The 24,600-nt window shown below is 43.3% G+C and overlaps 2 protein-coding genes, 2 long non-coding RNA genes and 1 other non-coding gene across 7 annotated transcripts; 1 reads left to right on the plus strand and 4 right to left on the minus strand.

Moving 5' to 3' along the window:
- Positions 1-3,254: 3,254 nt before the first annotated feature.
- LOC120655128 (BURP domain-containing protein 6-like) lies at positions 3,255-6,121 on the minus strand. 3 transcript variants are annotated; one of them, XR_005667334.1, is made up of 4 exons: positions 5,971-6,121; positions 4,907-5,844; positions 4,254-4,662; positions 3,255-4,074 (listed from the first exon to the last, which is right to left on the minus strand). XR_005667334.1 is itself a non-coding variant. In XM_039932846.1 (2 exons), the coding sequence occupies exons 1-2, from the start codon at positions 6,004-6,006 to the stop codon at positions 4,963-4,965; spliced, it is 918 nt and encodes a 305-aa protein (XP_039788780.1). In that variant the 5' UTR covers positions 6,007-6,121; the 3' UTR covers positions 3,589-4,962. The 3 variants fall into 3 exon arrangements, 1 of the variants encoding a protein (XP_039788780.1); XR_005667333.1 differs by having other exon boundaries at positions 3,589-4,074; positions 4,254-5,844; XM_039932846.1 differs by having other exon boundaries at positions 3,589-5,844.
- Positions 6,122-9,749: 3,628 nt separating this feature from the next.
- On the plus strand, positions 9,750-9,886 carry LOC120657876. Its single transcript, XR_005668409.1, has one exon. It is a non-coding gene; the product is annotated as a small nucleolar RNA Z247 (small nucleolar RNA).
- Positions 9,887-18,568: 8,682 nt separating this feature from the next.
- LOC120655129 lies at positions 18,569-19,678 on the minus strand. The gene is made up of 2 exons (XR_005667335.1): positions 18,877-19,678; positions 18,569-18,761 (listed from the first exon to the last, which is right to left on the minus strand). It is a non-coding gene; the product is annotated as an uncharacterized LOC120655129 (long non-coding RNA).
- A 576-nt stretch (positions 19,679-20,254) lies between these two features.
- LOC120655130 lies at positions 20,255-20,434 on the minus strand. The gene is made up of 2 exons (XR_005667336.1): positions 20,401-20,434; positions 20,255-20,328 (listed from the first exon to the last, which is right to left on the minus strand). It is a non-coding gene; the product is annotated as an uncharacterized LOC120655130 (long non-coding RNA).
- Positions 20,435-20,476: 42 nt separating this feature from the next.
- LOC120655132 lies at positions 20,477-24,085 on the minus strand. The gene is made up of 5 exons (XM_039932847.1): positions 21,552-24,085; positions 21,306-21,473; positions 21,114-21,224; positions 20,854-21,025; positions 20,477-20,762 (listed from the first exon to the last, which is right to left on the minus strand). Exons 1-5 carry the CDS (start codon positions 22,028-22,030, stop codon positions 20,643-20,645), a joined length of 1,050 nt encoding a protein of 349 aa, XP_039788781.1. The 5' UTR covers positions 22,031-24,085; the 3' UTR covers positions 20,477-20,642.
- Between the last annotated feature and the right edge of the window lie 515 nt (positions 24,086-24,600).

The raw sequence follows: 24,600 nt of genomic DNA on the forward strand, positions 1-24,600 counted from the left end.
ACTATTTAAATTACTTAGAAAGCTAGATAACTAATAATATATTTATTAAAATTAGTAATGATATAAAAATTAACTTTAACTATTTAATATATTTATTTCATGATTAAAATTATTTAATACGAGTCAAATTAATTATTTATTTAATGATAAAATCTTTTTTATATATCTTAATTATTAAGTATTTAAATATTTATTTATTTTACATTTATAATTAGTATTATATATTTAATATAAAAGCTATGCATAGATAATTATATTCTTTTTCTATTAGTTACCTTCTAATCTTTTACTCACTACTTGTATAATGATTTTGATTTACTATAAAATTGTTGACAAAATAAACTGATACTCATGATAGCTCTATGTTTCAAATCGAGAAGGTATCCGGATCCGAATCCGAATTCAAACTATCCGTTTTGTATTCGTATCCGATGAGATCCGCATTCGCATTCGTATCCGGATTAAAATGTGGTAAAAGGTGACATCCGGATCCGATTTCATCCGTATCCAATCCGAATCCATCCTTACCTATATCGTTGCAACGTCACTCCAAACGGCCACGGAGCGCCACCGACAGCAAGCACGCCGTCTACCAGCAGCCCAGTCCGCAAGCATAGCAGCAGCCCAGCCCACCAGCACCATGGGAGCCCATGCCAATGCTCCAGTCCTAACAAAGAGAAGCACCGTCCAGATGGGCGCGGCGTAGCGCGCTGCTGACCTAGTTGTAATATTATGCAATGAGTAGAGGACAATCAGCACCATATATCAAGTTAACCCTTTTTTGTTGGAAATTAAATTGCAATCCCCTTAGGAGAAACATGAGAATTGGAAACAGCTCTAGGTTTACACTAGAGGCAAAAGGATTAAAGTAATTGTTTTGAAGTATTTGTCCGGTCCACATACCTAGATGGCAGAGTTTTTTTGAAGATTAAATGAAATTATGTCAGATTCGTAGCGATAATACAGATCAATAGTTCATCTATCAAAGGTAACCAAGAATGATCTGATTTCATTCAAAATCACTTGGCTTTTGAGCATCCTATGTGTCTGGGCAGGCCAAACATTGTGAAATAGAGGTAGTATTTCTTAAACTTGAATTTCAGATGTTGAGTGGCTTCAAAGATACCAAACGAAAAACCGAAAGAAATCTATGCAATGCAAAAAAAAAACAGAGAGCTCAGGACAGACCTTAGAAGAAATGAATGCTAGATCAACTCTGAATTGACTTCCCAAAAATGTTGCTTGCTTGTTCAGGCATTCGTTTGGAGCTTCATTAACTTCTCAGAATCCTAAATTGAAATAAGGTGCCAATTGAGTTCATGTTCCTCTCTTGCATGAGCAACACACCCTCCAGCACATTGAAAGATGAACCATCATGAGCCAATGGAGATTGGACTGCAAGGTTTTCAATTGTCACCATCGCCAAGGGAAAGTTCAGAGCCGACTACATGGATCGGCTTTTCCTTGGCACGCCACACTTGAGATATTGGACGTCTCTCATCACGAGCGCACTCCTCTTGTTGCTGTTCCTGATGACGTAGCCTCTGCACTCTCCTCTTCTACGACCTGGTTAACCCTCCAGGACACCACTAGGAAGGATTGTACTCAGAATCGTATTGGTACTCGTCTTCACGAACCAAAGGCTTCTCATGAGGGACACGAGCATCAGCTTCTTCTTCCAGCTGCTCCTGAGGGGTGATTCTTTTTCATGGACAGGAGTGTGCCTTCTTTGTGACTCGTCCCTATGAATCAGCTGTTGGTCTCGACCATTGTAGCACTGCCTTTTGTATGGAGAATAACCTCCACATGGAGCATTACATTCGGGGCCGTTTTTGGCCGATGGCAAGCGCAGGCCTTCATTCCAGCAATGCATGAAAAATGGGCATCACCAGTGGTTCTCTTTGTGCCAGGCTCGCTCTTATTGTCGGTGTCTCTCCTTCTCTTGTTGTCAGTGGTACTTATTCAGCAGCATCTGAGACACCACACGGCGAGACATCCTGGAACCTTCTCCTTGTTTGTATCAGCTCTAACCCCTGAGTTGGTCAGCTGACACTTGAACCCTAGGGTCAACGACTCCCGATCGCTTGGCCCGATCAGAAATCAGCACCTTGCCCACCCCCCACCCCCCTCTTGGCATCCTGATCCTTCATATTGTTGAGACCATTTTTTGGAATGTGTCAACTGATTAGGCGCGTAGCCAATGAGAATGGGCCGATGCTAGAATTCGAAGAATGGAAAAGCATATTCGGCCTATGGGCCAAAAGAACATCATAGGCGATGGATAAGATTTGGGTTGGCGAGTGACTCAGCAAGTTATCACGTTAAGCTTTAGGGTTAGATTGTTTTAGAAAGTTTGTTTTCTTGTGAGTCAAGTTGTAATCTAAGTCACAATCGACAAGGGGTCTAGGTTTTGGCTATAAATAGCAGACCTTCGACATTTGTAAACTTTGATCAACCACATCTAAGAAAATCCTCTACATTACCTTGCATCTACTTTTCATGTCGGCGGCTTCGCAAAAACCCTAGTTGCAGTAGATTTTTCTTTTACGAGTTCTTCTTGGCAAGCAGGGCTACATCTTCTTCGACTCCGGTTTGCTGGTAAGTTCTGAGTCGTGTTGTGTAGATAGGTCCAGGTGACGGCGTATCGCTTCTTCCTCTGTCTATAGCACTCCAGTTATCGAATATGTTAGATCATAGGTTTACGGTGCATCGCTTTTACCCAGATCTAATTTATTCACAAGTTATCGGTAAAAGCTATCGACACATTAGATTAATTGATCTGTTAGTCTAATTTGTTTTTGCTTTTATCACAAGTAGGTTAATCCATTTAATCTTGTTTGTTTTAAGTTTTTAGCACAATTTATCCAGCTTAGATCTACTTTGATCGGCTCCCATCCGTAATCTGATCACGCACACCGATTGGATCTAGATCTAGGTGTTATTCCCAAGCTACGTTGCTTTAAGTGTAGCTTGCTCTTACCAGATTGGCTAAATGATAGTTGATTGCTGACATCATCGATATCTGCTGGTCAGCCGATAGCCCCAGAATTTAATATTTACCTCATTTGTCAATTGCAGGTCAAATTGACTAGCATGCCAGTGCACACCACACGCGTGCCGATCTGGGTTCGGTACGTTGGAGTGAAGAAGATCTCCTTGGGCCTAGCATACGTGGAGCGCAGAGATCCGACCCGTGGATTTTTGCGTCAACATGCTTCTTGGCATGCTTGGTGGGACATGCCAGCAACATCCACAACAAACAATATGTATAACTACATCAACATGGTCGAAGTCAAATAGGCCAGTGATAACGCCAAGGGGGTTGATGGATCGGGTCTCGATGCCAACAACATCACCCCATCATCGAGGATGACCTCAACGACGATAAGAAGAAGCTGATCCATGACGCCATGGAGGAGTTCAAGCGAACTTGCCTCTGGTCCTTCGGCGCTCTCACAAGGGACAAGGTCCTTCAACGCTCTCACAAGGGACAAGGTGGTGCAGAGGACTCCGCTCCCAGTGCCACGTAACATCACCATTGGCGAAGATACGACGAAGTTGAAAGATAGGATCCACGAAGCCATGCTCTGATCAACTGGTCGAACGTCTTGAAGAATTCGATCTAAAATGCCATATATCAGATGATGAGTGGCCAGTGGCAACGTGGATACACAGGGCCGTGTTAACTCCCAATCGGGGTCATCAGCTGGATCTGTAGGCGGAGCGCCAGCATCTGCCGCAACAAGCATCGACTCCTAGTCGATGGCAGCCGCCCTGGCTCAGGGGGGCGCAGGATCTGCTCCCATGCTACCTCCGATCTCTCAGCCACTAGTGTTTCCATCTCTGGGAACACCGGTATAGATGGCGCCGGCCTACACCGTGAGTTCATCGTCGATTGCTTCATCGGCGTAGAGGAACATCTTCAGCACACCAGTTGGCTATGTTCCCACTTCATCTCTTGGGATGCCTCCTGATGTGATGAACTTCTCCACTCTAAGTGCTGCCAACGCTAGGGGGCACCATTCGCAGGGCCGCAGTCTCCCCAGAGGATCCAGACGATGTGGCGTACAATCACTGTCATCATTTGAGCATCATCAGGCTAGAGAACCCCAAGCACTGTTTTGGGAAAATGGTATTTGAAATGGTAAAATAAATAAAAGTAGTCTTCGGAAAGGGATCTGGCAGCAGATCAATAAAGAGTGATGACGGACGCGCACTTATGTGGAAGGAGAAGAGTATATTTTAGGATTTACCTTAATGGAAAGCTTAAAGGTCCGCAGCGCAATTGACGTAATGCACCTCGCAAAGAATCTTTGCGTTAACCTGCTAGACTTCCTTGAATTTGAGTTGTTTCGTCAAGTTGTTGCCGCGTGGGTCGGAAAGATTAATAGTACTCGTCCGGCAGACCGGGATTAGTCGATGCCAAGTCATTGAATTAACTTTTTTTTTTGGCCAAAGGAGATATCTTTATTTTTTTGAGAGCTTTAATTTATTAAGGAATGTCCTTACACACAGCCTTATTGAAACTCTGGAGCTTGCACAAAGGACACACCACTCTGACCCAAAACGAATAGCTAATAAATGCGGTACTTTTGTTCTAATCTCCCCCGATCTTGACCAAGTTTAAGCTCAGCAGCTATCGCCACTCTTCTATTCCCCGTCCTGCAATATAAAACATTCGGAGTTTTCCTAGGTGAAACTATATATCCAAAAGTTTGAAGTTTATAAAAAAATAATATTTACGACGTCGAATGAGCAACATTAGATTCATTATGAAATATATTTTAACATTTTACTTCTTTGATATATTACATGTTATTAATATTATTCTTTATATAGTTTGTCTTTTTGTTAACAAGCCGCGGATTAGAGGGCCAACTTCCTTCATGTTTTGCAAAGCATGTACCTTCATACCCATGTACGTCCAACCTCAGCATTTGCTAATAACGCAGGCTTATGTTTTTACTTGCGCACCCACAGCATGCTGTCCTGGGACAGGAAGTGGCACACCGGCAAGGCCCCCGGCACCACGGCGATGTTCTTGTCCTGTGGCCACGCGTCTTTGTGGCACGCCGTCAGAGCCTCAGCCTTGGTCCGGTCAGCGCCGGCAAGGGTCACCGCGTACACGGCGGCTTTGGTCATGTGGCACACAAAAACAGCGTACGGGTAGGGCATGCGGTGGCAGGCAACTATGTCCCCGCCGGCCACCAGCAGGAGCCTGATAGACTCCACCACGTAGGCCTGTGTCGGGACCGACGACCCCTCCTTAATCAAGCTGAGCCTGCTCATCGCCGGCAGGTGGATGTCTCGGGTGCCGAGGCAGGAGGCGGCGAGGTCAACCATGGACTCGAAGGAGGTGGCGCAGCGCTGGGCAGCCACGCCGGAGAGCGGCGGGGCCTCGCACTCGGCGAGGGTGGAGCGTATGTCCTCGGCGGCCAGGGAGCCAGCTGGGACGGAGAGGCGGGAGAGGATCTCCCGGATCTTGGCAGAGGTGAAAGGGATGGAGTCGGCCTGGGCGCGTGGGAGCATGGGTGCAGCGGCATCACGGGTGAAGTGGAGGGTCATCTTTGAGCCCGGGTAAAGGTGATTCAGAAGGAAGAAGGCCGTGTCCAAGTGTGAACCTAGCGGCAAAGTATAGGTTGGGCTGGCTTCTTCTTCCTCCTCTTCCTCTCTCGCATCCTTTCCCCTCCACACCTCCTCCCCCATGGGCCTCTTAGGCTTAATGGACCTGCTGCAGCCAGTAGGAGGTGCTGGAGCCCCCTTAGCTCCTCCGCTAGAACGACCGCCGCCGCCGCCGCCACCCGGGTCATCCTCATACAGACCTGAAGCTATCACTGCAGCGACCTGGTTGCAGATGCATATGAAATTTTATTTATTGGATGTAATTAGCAAACAAGATAAATCACAAAGTATACAAATTAATGTTTCGTGTGCATCATTAACTGTGTACATGTGCGCATATATGCTCACCAAGAGGAGCAGGAGAGCTGTGAGTAGGTTCGCCATTGGAAGCTGGATCGAAGCCCAGCAGTGCCTTGCTGTGCTGTAGAAACCTAGCACACGATGGCCGGTATTTGTAGGGCCGGGAGGAAGCAAAGTGAGTGGGATGAAAAGGTTCCCCGCAAATGAAGCAGAAAAGGAGTGGGAGGAATACTGGGAAACGAGCACGTAATATGCATGATTGAGAAGCAGAGGACAAGAGGTGCGTCTAGATTTGACATCACTCAGTAACCCTACATGCTGATAAGATAATTGTGTGCATTATCACATTGATGGGCGACCTGAAGTATAATGCCCACCACATGTAGTGGAATGCATTTTCACCTATGGATTATTGGATTGGACATATCCAATGTTGACCTAGTGCACTGCAGAGGCCAGTCCCAACTCGCAAGTTTCATGTTTCAAGAGGATACTTCGTTAAGAAAAATGTTTGGGGGAGGATATATATTTTCCCCAAGTAATGTTTCAACAATGACAGATCAGAGAGAGGGCCCTTAGTACCGGTTGAAAACCGGCTTTGGTCCCGGTTCTGCAACCGGCACTAGGGAAATGAGACCGAAAGTCTCAGTCTAGGACACTGGGTATATTTCACTCGGTGCCTAAGGCCACCTTTGGTACCGGTTGGAAATACCAACTGGTACGAAAGGTGCCGCCAGCTTGCGTTACCAAAGGGTTTCCCCCCTTTTACCAAATTCTCTTTTATTTCGATTATTTATTACTGTTTATTATTTTAGAATTGCTACATGTACCCGAGCAATACACTACTATATGTTTATTAGTCGTATTTGAGTTAAAATAATGTATGAAAAAACTAAATATCACTGCCAATCATGTAATTATGTTCTTTAGGTATAATAATGTTTACAAATATACAAACGTCAAGATCACAAGTACTACAAATGCAACAACCAATCATTTCTATCACGATTACAATGCAAGTATTAAGCCCCTCGGGTCTTCGATGCAGATCGTCTAATGATATGGCCGTCGTGGTAGAACTCACCTCTCGGATCGAGGATCTCCTTCATAATGAATCCTATGAGCTGCTCCGACACGAACTTTATCATATCCACAGCGTAAACTTCATCCCTAATTTGCATCATCTATTATATCGAAAAAACTCGATATATTAATTCATAGCTTCAGTATAATTACGGAAACATAATTGTAAGCAGTTTGTACATACTCTTAGGTCCTCTGTCGTAGCCTTCCTGCAACGGGTTAGAGAGTGCATGAACTCACAAACGTAGTAGCCACACCAATTATTTCCTTATTTTTGCCTTGCACACTATAGGAGAAATAAATTAGTTATATAATATTTGTATATGCCTATGCAGAACAAATGAGATAAGTAAAACGTTCACGACCCCACATACCAAAAAATCCATTATAACGTCCAATTCCTCCTTCCATTCACCACCTCCTTTTTTCCTTTTCACAATTTTTTTCCACACCCTGCTTAAAATTAAAAGAATTTGATTGTCCAAATTAAACTTATCTGTTCAATATGGGTCTATGATGTGTTGGATTTTCGTCTTTTTCTTCCTCAATGAGTCGAACACTAAAAGTTTGCTAGACTCCACGCAAAGTGCGAGTAAAATCCAAAGAAAGATGCACATATAGATATACAGGCATATATACATGCATTAGACATAATATTTATTTAGGAATAGAAATAACTACAAGTCGATCAAGGCTTACTCAAAGGCGTGGGGTATGACTATATAGGATTTGTAATATTGCGCAATTAGGGCTTTGTACAAGTTTTGACATGTCTCCTGATATTTTGTCTGTAAATTTCCTTGATGATTTGCAAGGGACTCATGAAGCCCACCATATGATGCTATCCTTCTTTTCAGCACCTTTGAATCTCCATACAACACGATACAATATAAATTAGATAGTACACAAAGAATACGGCATTGTTTAATATAATGTATTAATCTAGACTTTAATTGATGCTTACAGAACCCAAATTGTGAGGGGAGAGAAATGTTGAGGGCGTCTCAACGGTATACTGCATGCACATGTTCGAACTCCACCCAGAAGTCATCATCCCCATGGAACAAATCCTGGTCGCGATACTTAATTCCAAACATGTATATTTCTTCCTTCGACTTTTGCAGGTACATCTGCGTGCCTAGACTGATCTCATCCACTAGTGACAAAAAGGTTTTCCAGGCTCATATGGAAGACCAACAGCTTCAACGAATGGGATATCATCCATTTGCTCCGCTGCCTGCTCATGCGTCATTCCCATTTGCTCAAGTTCTTTTTGTTGTGTACCTAGCTGAGGAACAGTCTTCCAAAAAAAATTTTGTTTCTGGTGGGCCTTTATATGTGTGCGGTCATAGTTCAAGGGTAGTTTTATATGTCTCTTAGGGTTGCTCAAGCATGCGTAGACCTTTGCTACGGATCGAGTGGCACCCTCATCTCTGGCACTTTAGATTTGAAATGTTCTATCACCTCGCAGTGCGTGTGCTTCTTCATTTTCTCGTTGATCATCTTGTAAGGTAATTTCTTAGGGCCTATTTCTTTTCGACCTTTTTTTGCTTCTTATGGGGGGTCCATTCGATGGGAGGGATGAGGTATGTTTCTTTCCTTTACCCGGTGCTGGAGGTGTTGGAGTACTCCGGGCCCTTTGCCCAGGTGGAGACGATGTTTATCAAGATTACAGAGAAGGATCACGGTCATCGAAACTATCATCATTATCCACACCTGGCAAAGAAGGGGGATCCACAGGAGCCGTTGTATTCCCAATAAGTTTGATGTAGGCCTTGTGCCATAGAACGACCCCCGTGGAGTGCGTCTCCTAAAATATTATCTTCGTCCCCTCCAACAAAATCGAGCTCGAGCTTTTCATTATCTCTGTTCATTGCATCTATCTGCTCGACGGTGATGGCGGAGTAGCCAGGGGGTATCGGCATTGCATAAATTGTATCACCAGGAGTAACTGGTAAGGCTGACCCGTATGCTACAAGAGCGGATATATTCTTTGCTTGCAAATATAGCTCGCATGCTGTTGGGATGGTGATTGTAGAAATACGTAATGTATAGGAGTAGGACTCTAGTATCCTAACTGGACTCCTATGTTTCGTACCGTACCTGATACGGTCTTGTACTCATGCCTGTCACTATATAATGAAGTACCCGGCGCCCCTTGAGGGTCAAGCCGTTCCATTGTATCTTACATGGTAACAGAGCCTCTTCTCCACAAGAGCATCTAGTTGCAAATCGTGAGTTTTTTTCTCTCGTCGCCGATCTAGATGGCGTCGACAAGCACGGGGGCTTCGTTTTTCTTCTCAATCCCGGTGTCAGAGAAGCTCTCCCGGGACAATTACCTGGTGTGGCGAGCCCAGGTCTTGCCGGCTATCCGTGGCGCACGGCTGGTCGGAATTCTTGATGGATCTATCTTGCAACCTTCATCAACCATCAAGACCCAGAAAGCTGACCAAACCATCGAAGAGGTGGACAACCCGGCGTATAATCGCTGGATCGAACAGGATCAGCATCTTCTTTCCTATCTTCTCTCTTCAATGACCAAAGAAATATTGGTTCAAGTTTCCTCCTGTGAGCATGCTGCTGAAGTATGGAGCGCTGTTACAGATATGTTTGCTTCTCAATCGAAATCTAGAATCTTGCAGATCCGCTCCCAGCTATCTAGAGAGAAGAAAGGAGATTCTTCTGCAGCTGCCTATTACTCCAAGATGAAGAGTCTTGCTGATGAACTTGCTGCTGTTGGAAGAAAGCTTGATGATGATGAAATCATCGAATATATTCTCAATGGTCTCAATGCGGATTATAATCCGTTTGTCTCTTCAATGGTTTCTAAGGAAAACCTCACGCTTAGTGATATGTATGCCCAATTTCTTGCATATGAAGCTCGCCTACGTCAACAAGCCTCTGATGAATTCAGATCATACTCTTCTGCTAATGCTCTCTCACGTGGACGTGGTCGCGGATATTCCCGAGGACGTGGCCGAGGTACTGCCGGTCGAGGTCGTGGTGCCGTGTCTGGTGGACGTTCTAATGAGCGATCTGTTCCTCAGGACTATGATACTAATGATGATGATAGCCCTGTCTGTCAGCTTTGTGAGCGCACTGGGCACACGGTACATGATTGCTGGTACCGTTTCAACAAAAAATTTGTCCCACCTCGAGATGGTGGCACACGGCCCTTCAAGACTAGACAGCAGAAGTCAGCCTCCTCTGCTGTCCCCTCCTATGGTGTTGATACTAACTGGTATTTTGATTCTGGATCTACTGATCATATTACAAATGACTTAGATCGCATCACGTCGCGAGAGCGCTATGGAGGCGATGAACAGATCCATGCGGCAAATGGCAAAGGTATGAGCATATGTCATGTTGGTACATCTAGTTTTCATACTCCTCATCGTGATTTTTCTTTCAACAAGGTGCTTCACGTTCCAGATTCTACAAAAAATCTTATTTCTGTTCATCAATTCACTACTGATAATGATGTTTACCTTGAATTCCACCCCTCTTTTTTCTATGTTAAGGACCTGGACACGAAGAAAACTCTTCTTCACGGTAGATCTCGTGATGGCCTCTACCCTCTACCGCACAAGCTCCAAGCTCACCATGTCGTGAAGCCTTCTACTTCTCGGTGGCATCATCGTTTAGGCCACCCATCTCTTGCTATTGTTAGTCGAGTCCTTAGGGAATATAAACTCTCTTTTGTTAAAGATCCCAGTACATCTATTTGTGATGCTTGTCAAAAGGCAAAGAGTCATCAATTGCCTTATCCCCAGTCGGATAGTGTTTCTTCTTTTCCCTTGCAACTTGTGTTTTCAGATGTTTGGGGACCAGCCCCCTCGTCTGTTGGTCATTATCAATATTATGTCAGTTTTATTGATGATTTTAGTAAATACACATGGATCTATCTTCTTAAAAATCGATCTGATGTTTTTCAAGTCTTTCTTAATTTTCAACAGCTTGTTGAGCGTTCTCTCAACACAAAAATTATCACTATGCAAACCGACTGGGGTGGTGAATATCAAAAGCTTAACTCGTTTTTCCAAAAGATTGGCATCACGCACCATGTTTCATGTCCTCATGCTCATCAACAAAATGGCTCTGCTGAGCGCAAGCATCGTCATATTGTAGAAGTTGGTCTCTCCCTTTTAGCCCAAGCTTCTATGCCCCTCAAATTCTGGGATGAGGCTTTTTTCACTGCAACATACCTTATTAACCGTATTCCTAGACGAGTCCTCAATTTTTCCACTCCTTTGACTTGTTTATTTGATGAGACCCCCTCTTATTCCTCTCTTCGTGTCTTTGGCTGTGCATGTTGGCCTAATCTCCGACCATACAATAAACATAAACTTGAGTTTCGTTCCAAGCAATGTGCCTTTCTTGGCTATAGTGATATGCATAAAGGGTACAAGTGCTTGGATATTGCTACTGGTCGGGTGTATATTTCTCGCGATGTCGTGTTTGATGAAACTATTTTCCCTTTTTCCACTCTTAATCCTAATGCGGGCAAACGTCTTCGTGATGAGCTTCTTCTTTTTCCTAAGAATTTTCATGATGAGGATATGAATTCTGGTGCCTCTAACATGTCTGATGCTTCACCCGAGTCTTGTGAGCTGCCTTCTGTTGATACAGGTGTGAACAATGGTGCAAATCCGGCTGGTATGCCCTCTATGGTGTTCTTTCCATTACCGGCAAGTTCTGGCGAGTCTTCTTGCAGTTTGGAGCTCCCATCCGAGTCAGGCACGGCTTCTGGTGTTAATACAAGCTCAGAACCTAGCGTTACTCCTCTGCATGATATGGCGCTGGCATCCTCTCCTACGGATCCAGGTTCCTCCAGCCCGGAGCTGCCACCTGCCCCGACATCCTCAAATTTATCGCTGTCGGATTCTATTCCCCAAGGATCTCCTGTGGCTGCTCCCTCTGCCAGTTCTCCTCTGCCCGGATCTGCTGCACAGACTCTGCCGGTTGATGTTGTACGGCGGCGTTTACCCCCTCCGCCTCTAGGGCCTCCGCGTCCTGTGAATGGTCCTATCCGATCGTCGCTTGGCCGTCCCAGGACACGTCTTCAGAATGATATTCTCATGCCTAAGCGATTTACTGACGGGACAATTCGTTATGGGCTCTCGAGTATGCATCACGAGCCATCTTCATTGCAGGATGCTCTTTCTTCTGACCATTGGAAAGCTGCAATGCATTCTGAATATGATGCATTACTTCGTAATCAAACGTGGCATTTGGTTCCTCCGTAGCCCTCTCAGAATGTGATTGACTGTAAGTGGGTTTATAAAGTCAAACAAAAGTCAGATGGTACTGTGGACCGCTATAAAGCTCGTCTTGTTGCTAAAGGTTTCAAGCAAAGGTATGGTCTGGACTATGAAGATACTTTTAGTCCGGTTGTCAAGACTGCTAAGATTCGTCTTGTTTTGTCTCTTGCTGTTTCAAAACAATGGAGTATTCGTCAACTAGATGTTCAGAACGCGTTTTTACATGGTGTTCTGGAGGAGGATGTTTATATGAAGCAACCCCCTGGGTTTGTAGATCCAACGCTTCCTCATTATGTGTGCAAGCTTGATAAATCTCTTTATGGCCTTAAACAAGCACCGCGGGCGTGGTTCGCGCGGTTAAGTGCTAAACTTCATGATCTTGGTTTTCATGGCTCGAAAGCTGACACGTCCCTGTTTTATTTCCGGCAAGGGGGTGTCACTATTTACTTCTTGGTATATGTTGATGATATCATTGTTGTCAGCTCCAGTACTTTGGCTATGGACAAGCTTTTGGTTCAGCTTCATTGCAAGCCTGCCTCTACACCAATGGCTACAACAGAGAAATTGACTCGTCATGTTGGTGATCCCCTTGATTCAGTTGCTGCTACTAGATATCGTAGCATTGTTGGTGGTCTTCAATACTTGACACTTACACGTCCGGACATTGCTTTTACTGTTAATAAAGTGTGTCAATACTTACACTGTCCAACTACTACTCACATGACTGCTGTTAAGAGGATCCTTCGGTATATTAGTGGGTCTCTTGATTTTGGGCTTAAGTTTGTTCGGTCCACTTCATTATTGGTTACTGCTTTTTCTGATGCTGATTGGGCGGGCTGTTCCGATGATCGCAAATCCACAGGAGGGTTTGCTGTTTTTCTTGGAGAAAATCTTATTTCATGGCATGCTAAGAAACAAGCAACTGTTTCTCGTTCTAGCACTGAGGCTGAATATAAAGCTCTGGCTAATGCTACTGCAGAGGTCATTTGGGTTCAGTCTCTCCTTGATGAACTTGGAGTGTATCAATCCAAAGTTCCCATCTTGTGGTGTGATAATATTGGTGCCACATATTTGTCGGCTAATCCGGTCTTTCATGCAAGAACCAAGCATATTGAGGTGGATTATCATTTTGTTCGAGAAAGAGTTGCTCAAAAGAAGCTGGATATTCGTATTATCTCCTCTCAAGATCAAGTTGCTGATGGCTTTACTAAGCCTCAGACAGAGCGCCGGTTACATGAGTTCTGTATCAATCTCAATGTTACTAGTGGCTAAGTTAGCTAGTACGTTGAGATTGAGGGGGGATGTAGAAATACGTAATGTATAGGAGTAGGACTCTAGTATCCTAACTGGACTCCTATGTTTCGTACCGTACCTGATACGGTCTTGTACTCATGCCTGTCACTATATAATGAAGTACCCGGCGCCCCTTGAGGGTCAAGCCGTTCCATTGTATCTTACAGTGATATCATCCATTTGGTACCTTTAGTTGTCCTCCACTGCCTCAATCCCGGGGTTCTCAGCTGCTATGTTGTGCGCCGCCGTGGATCCACAACTGCTACGTTGCTGAGAGGCAAGGCTTATCACAACATCCGGTTGCGACCCAGCAGTGGCCTTCTGCTGGCTGAGAGCAAGCTGCACTGCCTCATTAACCCTTGCGTCCATCTGAGATCGCAGCTGCACCACCGTTCTACTCATCTCTTCTTGTAAGGCACGGCTTTTGTCATCATGTTCCACCTTGCTCTTTCGAAGAGTCTTGTACGAGCTATCTTCGGCCCAAAGCAACTTTCCATGGGACCACGCCGATGCCACGGGCTCATAGAGGTGTTCAGGATTCTTTAACTCCATGGTTAGCTCATCATTCTCTCTTTGAGGCTAGATGATCCTTCTTTGGCCTCTTCTATTGTTGTGACCAAATCGTAGGCTGCTTCTTCCATATGCTAAGGCACGACCAAAGATCCATCCTCTTCGTTCAGTGTCACACCATTAGCAGATAACCACGACTTCAATCTTTCGGGTCAGTCCCAAGTCACCGGCCGTATGCCTCCATCCATGAGTTCCTACTCCATCTTCTGTCATTTCCTAACCGTCTTCCTATACCCACCCTAAGGTGGTGGTTGTATTTCTTGTTGACCTCATTGATCTTGTTTTTTTATTTCTCCCATGCTTCCTCGTACAACTTGTATTGTTTGAACTGCTCCCAATCAGTGGACTCGCCGCGCAAATGTGAGAAATTTTCATACAAACGGCGATAAGTCTCAAAAAGATAAGCCTTTACCATATTAGTTCCCTTATGGAAACTCCGAAGTGTGGACCAAATTCTGTGAGCAAGATCAAGATCCTCAACACGATTAAATTCAGAGCGACACAAACTTGGAAGCAAAATGTCGACAGCCTTGTTGTTAGCAAAGTACTTACCTTATCATCTTGACTCAAGCGAACAACAGGAATCACGTAAGCAGCATTCTAAGTGATCTCCCAAATCCCTGGTTCTCTACTATTGAGATGGGCTTTCATGCATGTTTTCCAATATCTGTAACCAATCCCATCAAACTAGGGAGGGGAGGTCGAAAAGGTACGCTCAAAGGTCACCATAATGGATCATAGAGGCCGGTTATGGTGGAGTGCTCCTAACTAGAGATCTGATACTAATTGTGGGACCGAAACGGGCGATTAGAGAGGGTGAATGAGAGTCTCAATTCCAACTTCAAAAAACCGGAGAGAAAAAGTCCCAATTGCATCCGACGCACCTCAAACGGTGAGTATCAATACCACATAGCTCAGGACGGCTATCGGCACTAGGAATACCGCCACAGAGGAGTTGAAACAAACACGTGGGAGCACGACAGAGAAAGGCACTAACACACGCTCACACATACGAAAGTATGTATGAGATAAACCACCGGAGAGAAAGCACCTTAAGAGCTTGAATAAAAGGGTTAGCGCACAGGTAAAACAAGTAGCTAGAAAAAGCGGAAATACATCTAATTAGCACTCACCCAAGTTAACCAAATTTTTATTTTGGTTTTCCTTTTTACTTAGGCCTAATAAGATCTAATTAACACAAAGTGCTAAAAGCAAAATTAACTAGATCAAGAAAATGAACTATTAACAGGGCACAAAGATAAGCTAGACTAACCACTAAACAAGATTAAACATTACAAAAGTGTTTATTACTTTGGTAGAGAAAGACCTTGTGCGGTATTGCTACGAACACTTGGTGGGCGTTGATGAAACTTGCAGCAGACAGCCAGCTTTCCACCCATGGATTTCCCACATACGCACACGGTTCCAAGCTCCTTCCTGCTGCCGATGGCTTGGTGTGTGGATTTCTCACACACGCACACGATTTCCCACATCCGACGGCAGCGCAATGTCGCCGGCTTCCATGCCGGCTGCCGCATGAACATTTGCACAGGACCTGCTGGTTGATCGCGATCCGATTATTTACGTGTACATTCCTATAAAATTTAATTAACCTTTTAATTTGGATTGCGATTAATAATTATGAGGGTGAGAAAGCTAGTATATCTTGATCGATTTCTGTGCGACGGCACACAGATCAATCCCATGGCCTGCTGCGACGGCACCACGTTTTATACGGTTGTTCGCTCCAACGTGCAAACGTCAAAGGAATTCCCTTTTCTCCTGATCAATCCCCTTTAAACAATTCTTGATCGTTGACCCAGCATCACCACCCATGGCGCATTACAGTGGATGAAGGTTAATTGCTGTAAAAATCCATTTAGAAATGGAGGAGAAAAGCAGCACGGAAAATGTTCAGAAACGCTTGTCGGAAAAACAAAATGTTCCGAAACAGCCTCACGGAAAATATTCATATATCACTAATGTGTGGTGACCATGTAAAGTTTCTGCTCATTGTTTTGCTTCATCAGCATGCATGTCTTTTTCTAAGCCAAATATCTATATGAGAGATTGCAACGCATACTGGGATAATGGTCCATTACATGACGATTTGTCCATTGCCATTCTCATGGATCACGCCTATGTTTTGGAGATAAAAGTTGGCAGATTGCAGTCTTTACGGATAAGAGTTCCACAATATTTACAAGACCACAGCTCAAAAATAATCTTCATAATCCTTCCTGTGTATTTCAAATACTCCAAGCAAGGTCATCTGACAACGACACTCCAAACTGCGAGCAATATTTACAAGCAGTCAATTTAGTTGGAGATCCAAGGTCAACAGCCCTGAGCTCCAAATTATAGCATGTTGGAACAAAACATTAACAGTGGTTTGGAAACCATTACCATTCTGCAAATTAAGAAACCGCTGGCAAAAGCACACAGTAACAGTATGAATCTGGACAGAGCACACAAGTTTCATATGAGAGGACTATCAAGAAACCAACCACTGACTGATCCAAAGATGGCATGAACAAACACCTATGAGCCAACTAAGTCACGCGAGGAACGGCTATTCTGCAATACGCCATTATTCTGATCAAGATGGAAACCAGGAGACAAATATGAAGGGACAGTAAGATATGCATGACTGGAGGGCAAACCCTCCATGAGATGGCTGATATAAATACACAAAGAACTAGTGAAACTACAGCGACATGATATGGCATGTATTTTTCAAGCCATCATTTAGCTTCCTCCATTATTCTGATGGTTGTTAACCTGTGCACCACTCAACTAATATGGGGTTACTGTGGGATGTTGGAGCAAAACAAACAACCCTACTGTGTCCAGATCCCTTCTACATCACTGGCTTTGAGGAGGAAGGGGAGATATTTGCGGCAAGGGCACTACGCGAGAAAAACGGCGCCCACGATGCTGAGCTGCCTGTCACCGGCGGCCCTGCCTCGACTCCATGGGGCATTGCCTTGCCCATAGCCGACCTCTAGCCATCGTGTTGCTATGGCTGTATCTCCCGCCGTCCGATGAATTTTGGTGGGAACAGTTGCCGTGGCGCAATGTCGATAGTGGACGATCAATGCTCGCACCCTTGGCATTAATACCATGGCCACTGTTGGCTTGATGCTTCTCCTCTTTGCAGGCAATACCATATGATGCTCTCGAAGCATAGTACAGTGAAAGAGCTAGCTAGTTCATGCATGTTAACACTTGTGCATCCAAGTAAGTTTCCAAATCTGTAGAAAAACAATGTTGGATCTTGAATTTCTAAATCTTGCCATGTAGTATCTTTACTGTGTGCCACTCTCCAATACCAAATTACAATCAGAACATATATAAGCATAATTATTTCTGATGAAACAAATTATAGAAAAAAATAAATGCTGAAAAAACTTAAAGTGGACATAGTTCTACCCAATTCTTCCAGGTTATCAGGAAGAGCTATGTGAATTTCAAACACTCCAAAAGCAGGGGCATGTAACAATGACACTCCAAACTGCGAGCAGTATTTCTAAGTTAATTTAGTTGGAGATCCATGGTCAACGGCCCTGAGCTCCAAACTATAGCATGTACGAACAAATTATTAACAATGGTTTGGACACCATTTCTATTCTGCAAATTAAGAAATTGTTGGCAAAAGCACAGCAACATCATGCATCTCGACAGACCACATAAGTTTCATATGAGAGGACTGTATGATCAAACGTTATCGAACCACTGACAGATCGAGCCAAAGATGGCATGAACTTACCTATGAGCAAACAAGTCACGCGAGGAACGGCCATTCTGCAAAACACGAAGTTGCCACCACAAATAAATGTCCTGATTCCTACAGAAGCTGATCCGGTCAAGATGGAAACCAGGAGACTAGTATGAAGGAACAATAAGACATGCATGACTGCAGGGCAAATCCTAGATGAGGTGGTTGATATAAATACACAAAGAACAGGTGAAACTACAGCGAAGTGTGGCATGCCTCGTTCACACTACTCCAGCACCCCTCATCACCGCCGGTTCGTAAGGAGTATCACCAACGGTTCGGGAGGCGTTGGATTTATGTCGTTGGTGATAGTGGGGCCATCACCGCCGGTTCCAGAACCGTTGGTGATGTGCACACATCACCGCCGGTTCTTATCTGGAACCGTTGGTGATGGATACATCAACACCGCCGGTTTAATACACGAACCGGCGGTGAAGACTTTTTTCCCATCAAAAAAATATTTTCATATAATAATATTGCATCATTTGTATAACATATATAATATATAATTATAGCAGCAGAATTCAACCATGTGTGTGCTATCATAGTGCATTAGTGCATGTTGAGTTTAACTTTGTTTCTGACTTTTTTAGACTAAGGTCTAAAAAAATAAAACATAAGATCATGTTTCAATTTCATTGGATAGTAGTCAAACAATCAGGAAACAAAGTTCAACTGAACATTACGAAATTCAAATAGAACAGCTTTTAGGTGCAACTCTGAATATAGGCATGTGCTGGTTCTGCTAGTAAAGCCAGCAAGTATGAAAATAGAAACTTGTTTAAGGTCTTTTATATTATCGAACATATTTACCAACAAAATGCGTTTCAGTTGAATTGGCATGGAAGGTATACCTGCAAATTGAAATTGCAAACAGTGAGGCAGAGCTTGGGTCATTTTTTCCAAGAATGGAGAAATAGATTTCAAACAAAATATGAATGAACTTGAGGCCCCACACTCAGCCCATACCAGTGCAAATTGGGAGAAACTCCACGCCATCTCTGCAAGCTTCTGCCCCGTGAGTTCGAATCAGTACTTTTGTATTGCAGTGCTCGCTCCTTGTCTTGCAATGCTTGCAAAACCAATTTCTTGATATCTCATATTGACAAAATTTCACTGTGTGAGAAAGTGCTCGAGAAGTGCATCTTGTTCCACCAGTCCTGGAGCCCTAATTTCATTGCTAGTCTGCTCCCTATTTCATTCGTGTTGCGGGTGCACAAGTGGAACAAATTGTACTGACCAATGGAGCCTGACCAGAGTCTCCTACTTGCCGGGTGGACACGCTGACCAAGGGAAGTGATAACATGGAGAGGCCACTCCCATCCCCTGCCCCTGCGGTGCAATAAAGAACATGTCCAGGTGGATAGTAGAGCCCTGCACACAGATATGATTTCCAGGACCAAAGCCCCAACCAATAAAACATAACTGATAATCACATCCACTATGCTGTACCCATTTCCTCTACTGTTTATACTGAGCTGAAACAACATAAACGTGGTGGCTGTGCCAAGCAGCGAAATGAAATGGATGCAGAAGCCATACCATGTGTGGATTACCGCCGCCTTGGTGTAGAGGAAGTCATACATCAGAGTCAGCTCCATCTCGACCAATTTGTATAGATCCCCTCCCAAATAAGGAGGGTTCCTCCAGCTGCGGCTGTGAGGACGGCCATAGCTTTATCCTGTTTGCTTCAATGCATGAAGGCAAGCTTGCCTTTGAAAAAGTTCTTCCATACCGCATCTGTCAGCTCTTCTTTTTCTTGGAAATAATTGGCTTTCAAGACCTGAAAACAGTCAAGCTAGTCATCTTAATTTGTGAATCACTAAGCCCTCTAAAGTCTCAACATAAAAGAAGAGACAAGCTTGATAATGATCTGAACCGAGGCCTTTATATAGAATCTATCAGCAGAGTCAGATAGTGAAAATTAGGATGGAACCAACCATTTTTTAGAATCAGCAAACCAGGTGTTATATAATATGGCATGCATTAAACATGTACAGAATTACTTTTTACATATGCCTGAGCTCATATATCATAGGCATGAAAGGCAACAACATCGTAAGCTAATTCTTTTGCACTCAAAAGTTAACTTGCAATGAAATACTCCTCCATCCCAACTAATGCCCAAGACATCTTTTCCATATTCAGCTAATGCCTTTAGAAGTGGATGGAACATGGAATTTAACTCAAAAGGGGTAATCCGCTAGAATAAAGAAATGAACATTGGTAAATATGAAGTAAATCAATGACACAGATCTATCAGCTCAAATGGCAAGAAGTAACAGCATAAAGAACAGCTATAAGTAAATAAAAGGCTTAATAAGAAGTTGCAATTCTTACTTCCTCTTTGAAATTAAGATCATAAGTCTTATCCTTCTCACTGAAGAATTCAGAAGCAGCAACATCCATTCCAATAACCACCTGCCATGGATAGGTTGAATCAACAATACACGAAGGTTGAATTATGAGGTAAGTAGTGAAGAGAGGAGGTACCTTTCCAGTGTATCCAGCCTTTTCTATAGCGGCTTTCAACAGTTCAAGGCCCTCTTGAGTTTATAATACATAATTATTACAGCAGAATTGAACCATAAGATATTATACATTGAAATCAAATGAGAGAGTTCAAACATCATAATAAAAAATATAGAGTCCACGCATCAAGTTTAAGAACATCTAGTCCATACACCAAATATATTACAATGCTTGACAAGAACGATACGATCTAGACATTACACCTAGATTATGCTGTACTCAGATCTTGGCTTCACCACGTAGTCCACAAGCCATCCAGCTAGTTCTTCTTGAAGTGGTACTAGCTCGCCCATGAGCAATTCACGTGAATCCAACTCAGTGTTCTGGAAAAAAAATGACACAACAACAAGATATTAGACAAGTTAGAAAATTCAAGACACAAGAACATATATCAATTAACCATTTCATACAAACCATTTCGGCGCTTCTGCAATCGCCGGTGTAGCAGTGCATGTAATGCATTACATAGAACCCACAGTGATTGTTGCCCGGAGGCTGCTTGAGGATGTATTTAGCCTCTTCTACAGTGAAGTCTCCCCAAAAAGGTCTATGGATTTTGCTTTTCTTACGGTACTTAGCGAAGGCCCTATATATGAGCGAAATTATGAAATAGAAATTGCATGAATAAGACACACGACATTGAAATATCGTATAAATTCACTTGCTTTACTTACTTGTTGACGACATCAATGACGGGCTGGATTAGTGATAATGGCCTCTTTCGTGAGTCATAAACCTCGATTCGACTATTGTTAAGGTTGATATCGAGTAGGACATGATGATAACTGTATATAAGACACAACAAAGCAAATTAATAATAACCGTGGTGAGAATAACTTTGATATGGAATTAAAAAACAAACTTACAAGCAATTGTATGAAAGAAGTATGGATCTTTTATCCTGCATGGAGAGGAAAGCTTTGTACAAGTAGTCAACGGTACTTGGTAAATTGACTGTGTTCTCATGTACGGTGCTAGGGTCCAAGAAGCCTATATTGTTAATCCCACATCGTCTACATTTGTGTGACTCCATTCTAGAAAAAAATAATGAAAAGTTAAACATGCTAATGAGTGATAAATGATGACAGATGATCAGTAGTGAGGATACTTACACAGTCCACAAGGTCATAATTGAGACGTCGAGAGCACCCTGTTGGTAGAAATGATACAAGTGCTCGAAATCAACCCACACTCTGCCTTCCCCCTTATGAAGATCTTCATCAAGATAACTTGCCCCAAATAGCTTACTTTTTTGCATCTTGTACCAAGAATGCAACTGTCGCATTCTTGTGGGTAGATTCGGGATTTGTTCTGGGGCCACCAGATCTTTCCCCAATTCAAATTTCCAGATAATCGGTGGTAGTGGCAATGGTTGTTTCCACCAATCTTCTCCATACTCAATTTGAAGAAGTTCTAACTCTGTCATGTTGTTTTGTTCACAAAATGCGGCCCGTTCAGCTACATTTAACTTGTGTGCAGCTCGGGTTCCTTCACGCCACCTCTCTATATTCATAGTTCGCTCATAGTCTGAAAGCGGAGGTTGATTATTTCCAGTTTGTGGCATTTTCATTAAGTTTAAGAAATGGTCCATTGCACCTTTGGGGACTATGAAGTCCTCCTCTACTTTCTTTCCTTTTTCTTTGAGTAGCGATGTTATGCTTCCACTCACCTGTTTCTTGCCCGTCCCTTCACATGGTCCCTCTGGCTTTTCTGCCGGTTCTTAATATTGCTTCTGAGATGATATTTTCTGTGTTCTCGATGATGTTCGCCTTTTTTTAGGAGGGCTAGGAGGAGTTAGCTCTCTTTGAGGTGACGGCGGGCTTGATTCTCTGTTGGACTTTGGTGAAGGAGGTAGGTCCCTCTCCGGTGACTCTCGAGGATCATCATCGGATGACTCAGATTCTGATTCAAATATTATGTAGCGTTTCCGCCACGCCACAAATCCTCCGATGTTATCCCCTAGCAACCTACTGTCATCACCGGGGATATCCAACTCCACATTTTTGTATTTCCTCTTAACAAGAGAATCAACGGTAACCTTTGCATAACCTTCAGGTAAAGGGCGATTATGCAGCATAACCCCTTCGCCGGTTGGCCAAGCCTGACCTACAGCCACCTTCATATCAAAGAACTTCTGATGGATGTATAGCTTGCAGGTTGTTGGTTGTGTGATCTTATCCACAGGGAAGGTGACTCCAACATCCTCCTCAGGCAACGCAGTGCTTCCACAGCTACTCCGAACCAACCCTTGTGGACTTGTAAGATCTGGCGCAACATCTCTCATTGCTTCTGCCGGTGCCAAGGGAGCACCACGGGAAAGTGATTCCACAAGCTCAGCCCGAAACTTCTCATTCGTTGCATTTACTTCTTCACGGACAGCTTGTAAAAGACTTTGCCACTCGGCCTGTTGTTGAGCATTCCTCCTCCCACGGCTCCTGTATGTGCCCAAATGTTCGGGGAAGGCACACCTCCATGGAACATTGCCGGTCCCACGTGTGCGCCCTGGGTGCTCTTTGGATCCAAGCAGGGGCGGGCCCAGGATTTGGGACCTTGGTATTCAAAATTGTAAGCAGTGGAAAAAAAATTTAACAGCCCAACATACATATTAGTAGCACATGATTTAATACTAACAACATAAATTGTTCATAATCTGAATTCTGAAATTGTTCAACATATAGAAAATAGAGGTACTAAAACAATAAATGGTATTGATAAGGATGCTTACAAATTACAAGATAACTTTTCGGTCCTTCATAGCTTGAAAATAATTGATAATGTCCTCATCATTCGCTTGCAAGAAGAATTCCCTTTCAATGAATGTGGTCAAACAATTATTCAGAAAATCCTGTCCCATCTTGCTTCTTAACTTGTTTTTGATAGTGTTCATTGCAGAAAAAATCCTCTCAACACTAGCAGTTGCAACAGGAAGAACTAGAACCAATTTGAGAAGTTTGTACACAATGTCATACCGAGAAACCATATTTCTTTTAACTAGCATCATAGACAAGTCTGCTAGACTTCTCAAATTTTTGAAGTTCTCATCATTCCTCACATCATTAATATAGTTGCGTAGTTGAAAATGAAGTTGGTTCCTCTCTTGAAAATCAAAGTCATGAGGATAGAACCCAGCAAGCTTAATCAACTTCTCATTATCAAAGACAGAAAAAGAAATAGCTGGATTGAATGCTGCCATACATCTACAAGGGTTAGCTGAAGTTGATGGGCGAAGCAATGAACATAATATGCAGAAGGGGACTCTTCCATAATTAATTTCTTCAAACCATTGACATGACCTTTCATATTACTAGCTCCATCATACCCTTGACCACGTATCTTGGATAAAGGCAACTGATATTTGATTAGTAAGGACTGAATTGCTTGTTTAAGAGTCAATGAAGTAGTATCTTCAACATGCACAAGACCAAGAAACCGCTCAACAGGTTCTCCATTTTTATTGACATAACGCAAGCAAAGGGCCAATTGTTCCTGTTGGTAGGCATCACTAGACTCATCAGCAAGAATGGCAAAGCATTCATCACCAAGTTCCTCTATAATAAATTTGGTTGTTTCATGAGCACAAGCAGCAATAAGTTGTTTCTGAATCTTGTGGTCAATCATCTGGCAACTGTGTGGAGCATTTTTAAGAACCACCATATTAACTTCTTCAAAATTCCCTGCCAGCCAAGCCAAAAGTTCCCTGAAATTCCCTTGATTGTTTGAATCCTTTCCCTCATTATGACCACGAAAAGCTAACCCTTGACGCAAAAGATACCTTATGCACTTTAGTGACCATGTCAAACGAGCTAGATACTTAGCCTTGAAATCTGCACTGTTTGAGCCTATAGACTCACGAATTGAAGTCCTAGGTTTCATGAACAAATTATATTTCTCCTCAGCTTCATTGTGAGCACTATTGATAGCACCAACATGCCTACGAATTCTGCATTTCATATTCCAATTTCGAAAACCTTCATTAACAAAAGCATCTCCACCAGGATATTTGCTATTATCCTTGAACAAGTAGCAAACAAAGCAATATGCAGCACCTGTATGCATACTATACTCTAGCCACTTGAATTCATCAAACCATTTAGGTTGGAATCGGCGCATACCTCCACATTCATGTTGGGGAAATAATTCTCTCTTCATTCTTGGTTGACA

This window comes from Panicum virgatum, chromosome 1N, assembly GCF_016808335.1.
Source record: "Panicum virgatum strain AP13 chromosome 1N, P.virgatum_v5, whole genome shotgun sequence".
NCBI classification, from domain to species: domain Eukaryota; kingdom Viridiplantae; phylum Streptophyta; class Magnoliopsida; order Poales; family Poaceae; genus Panicum; species Panicum virgatum.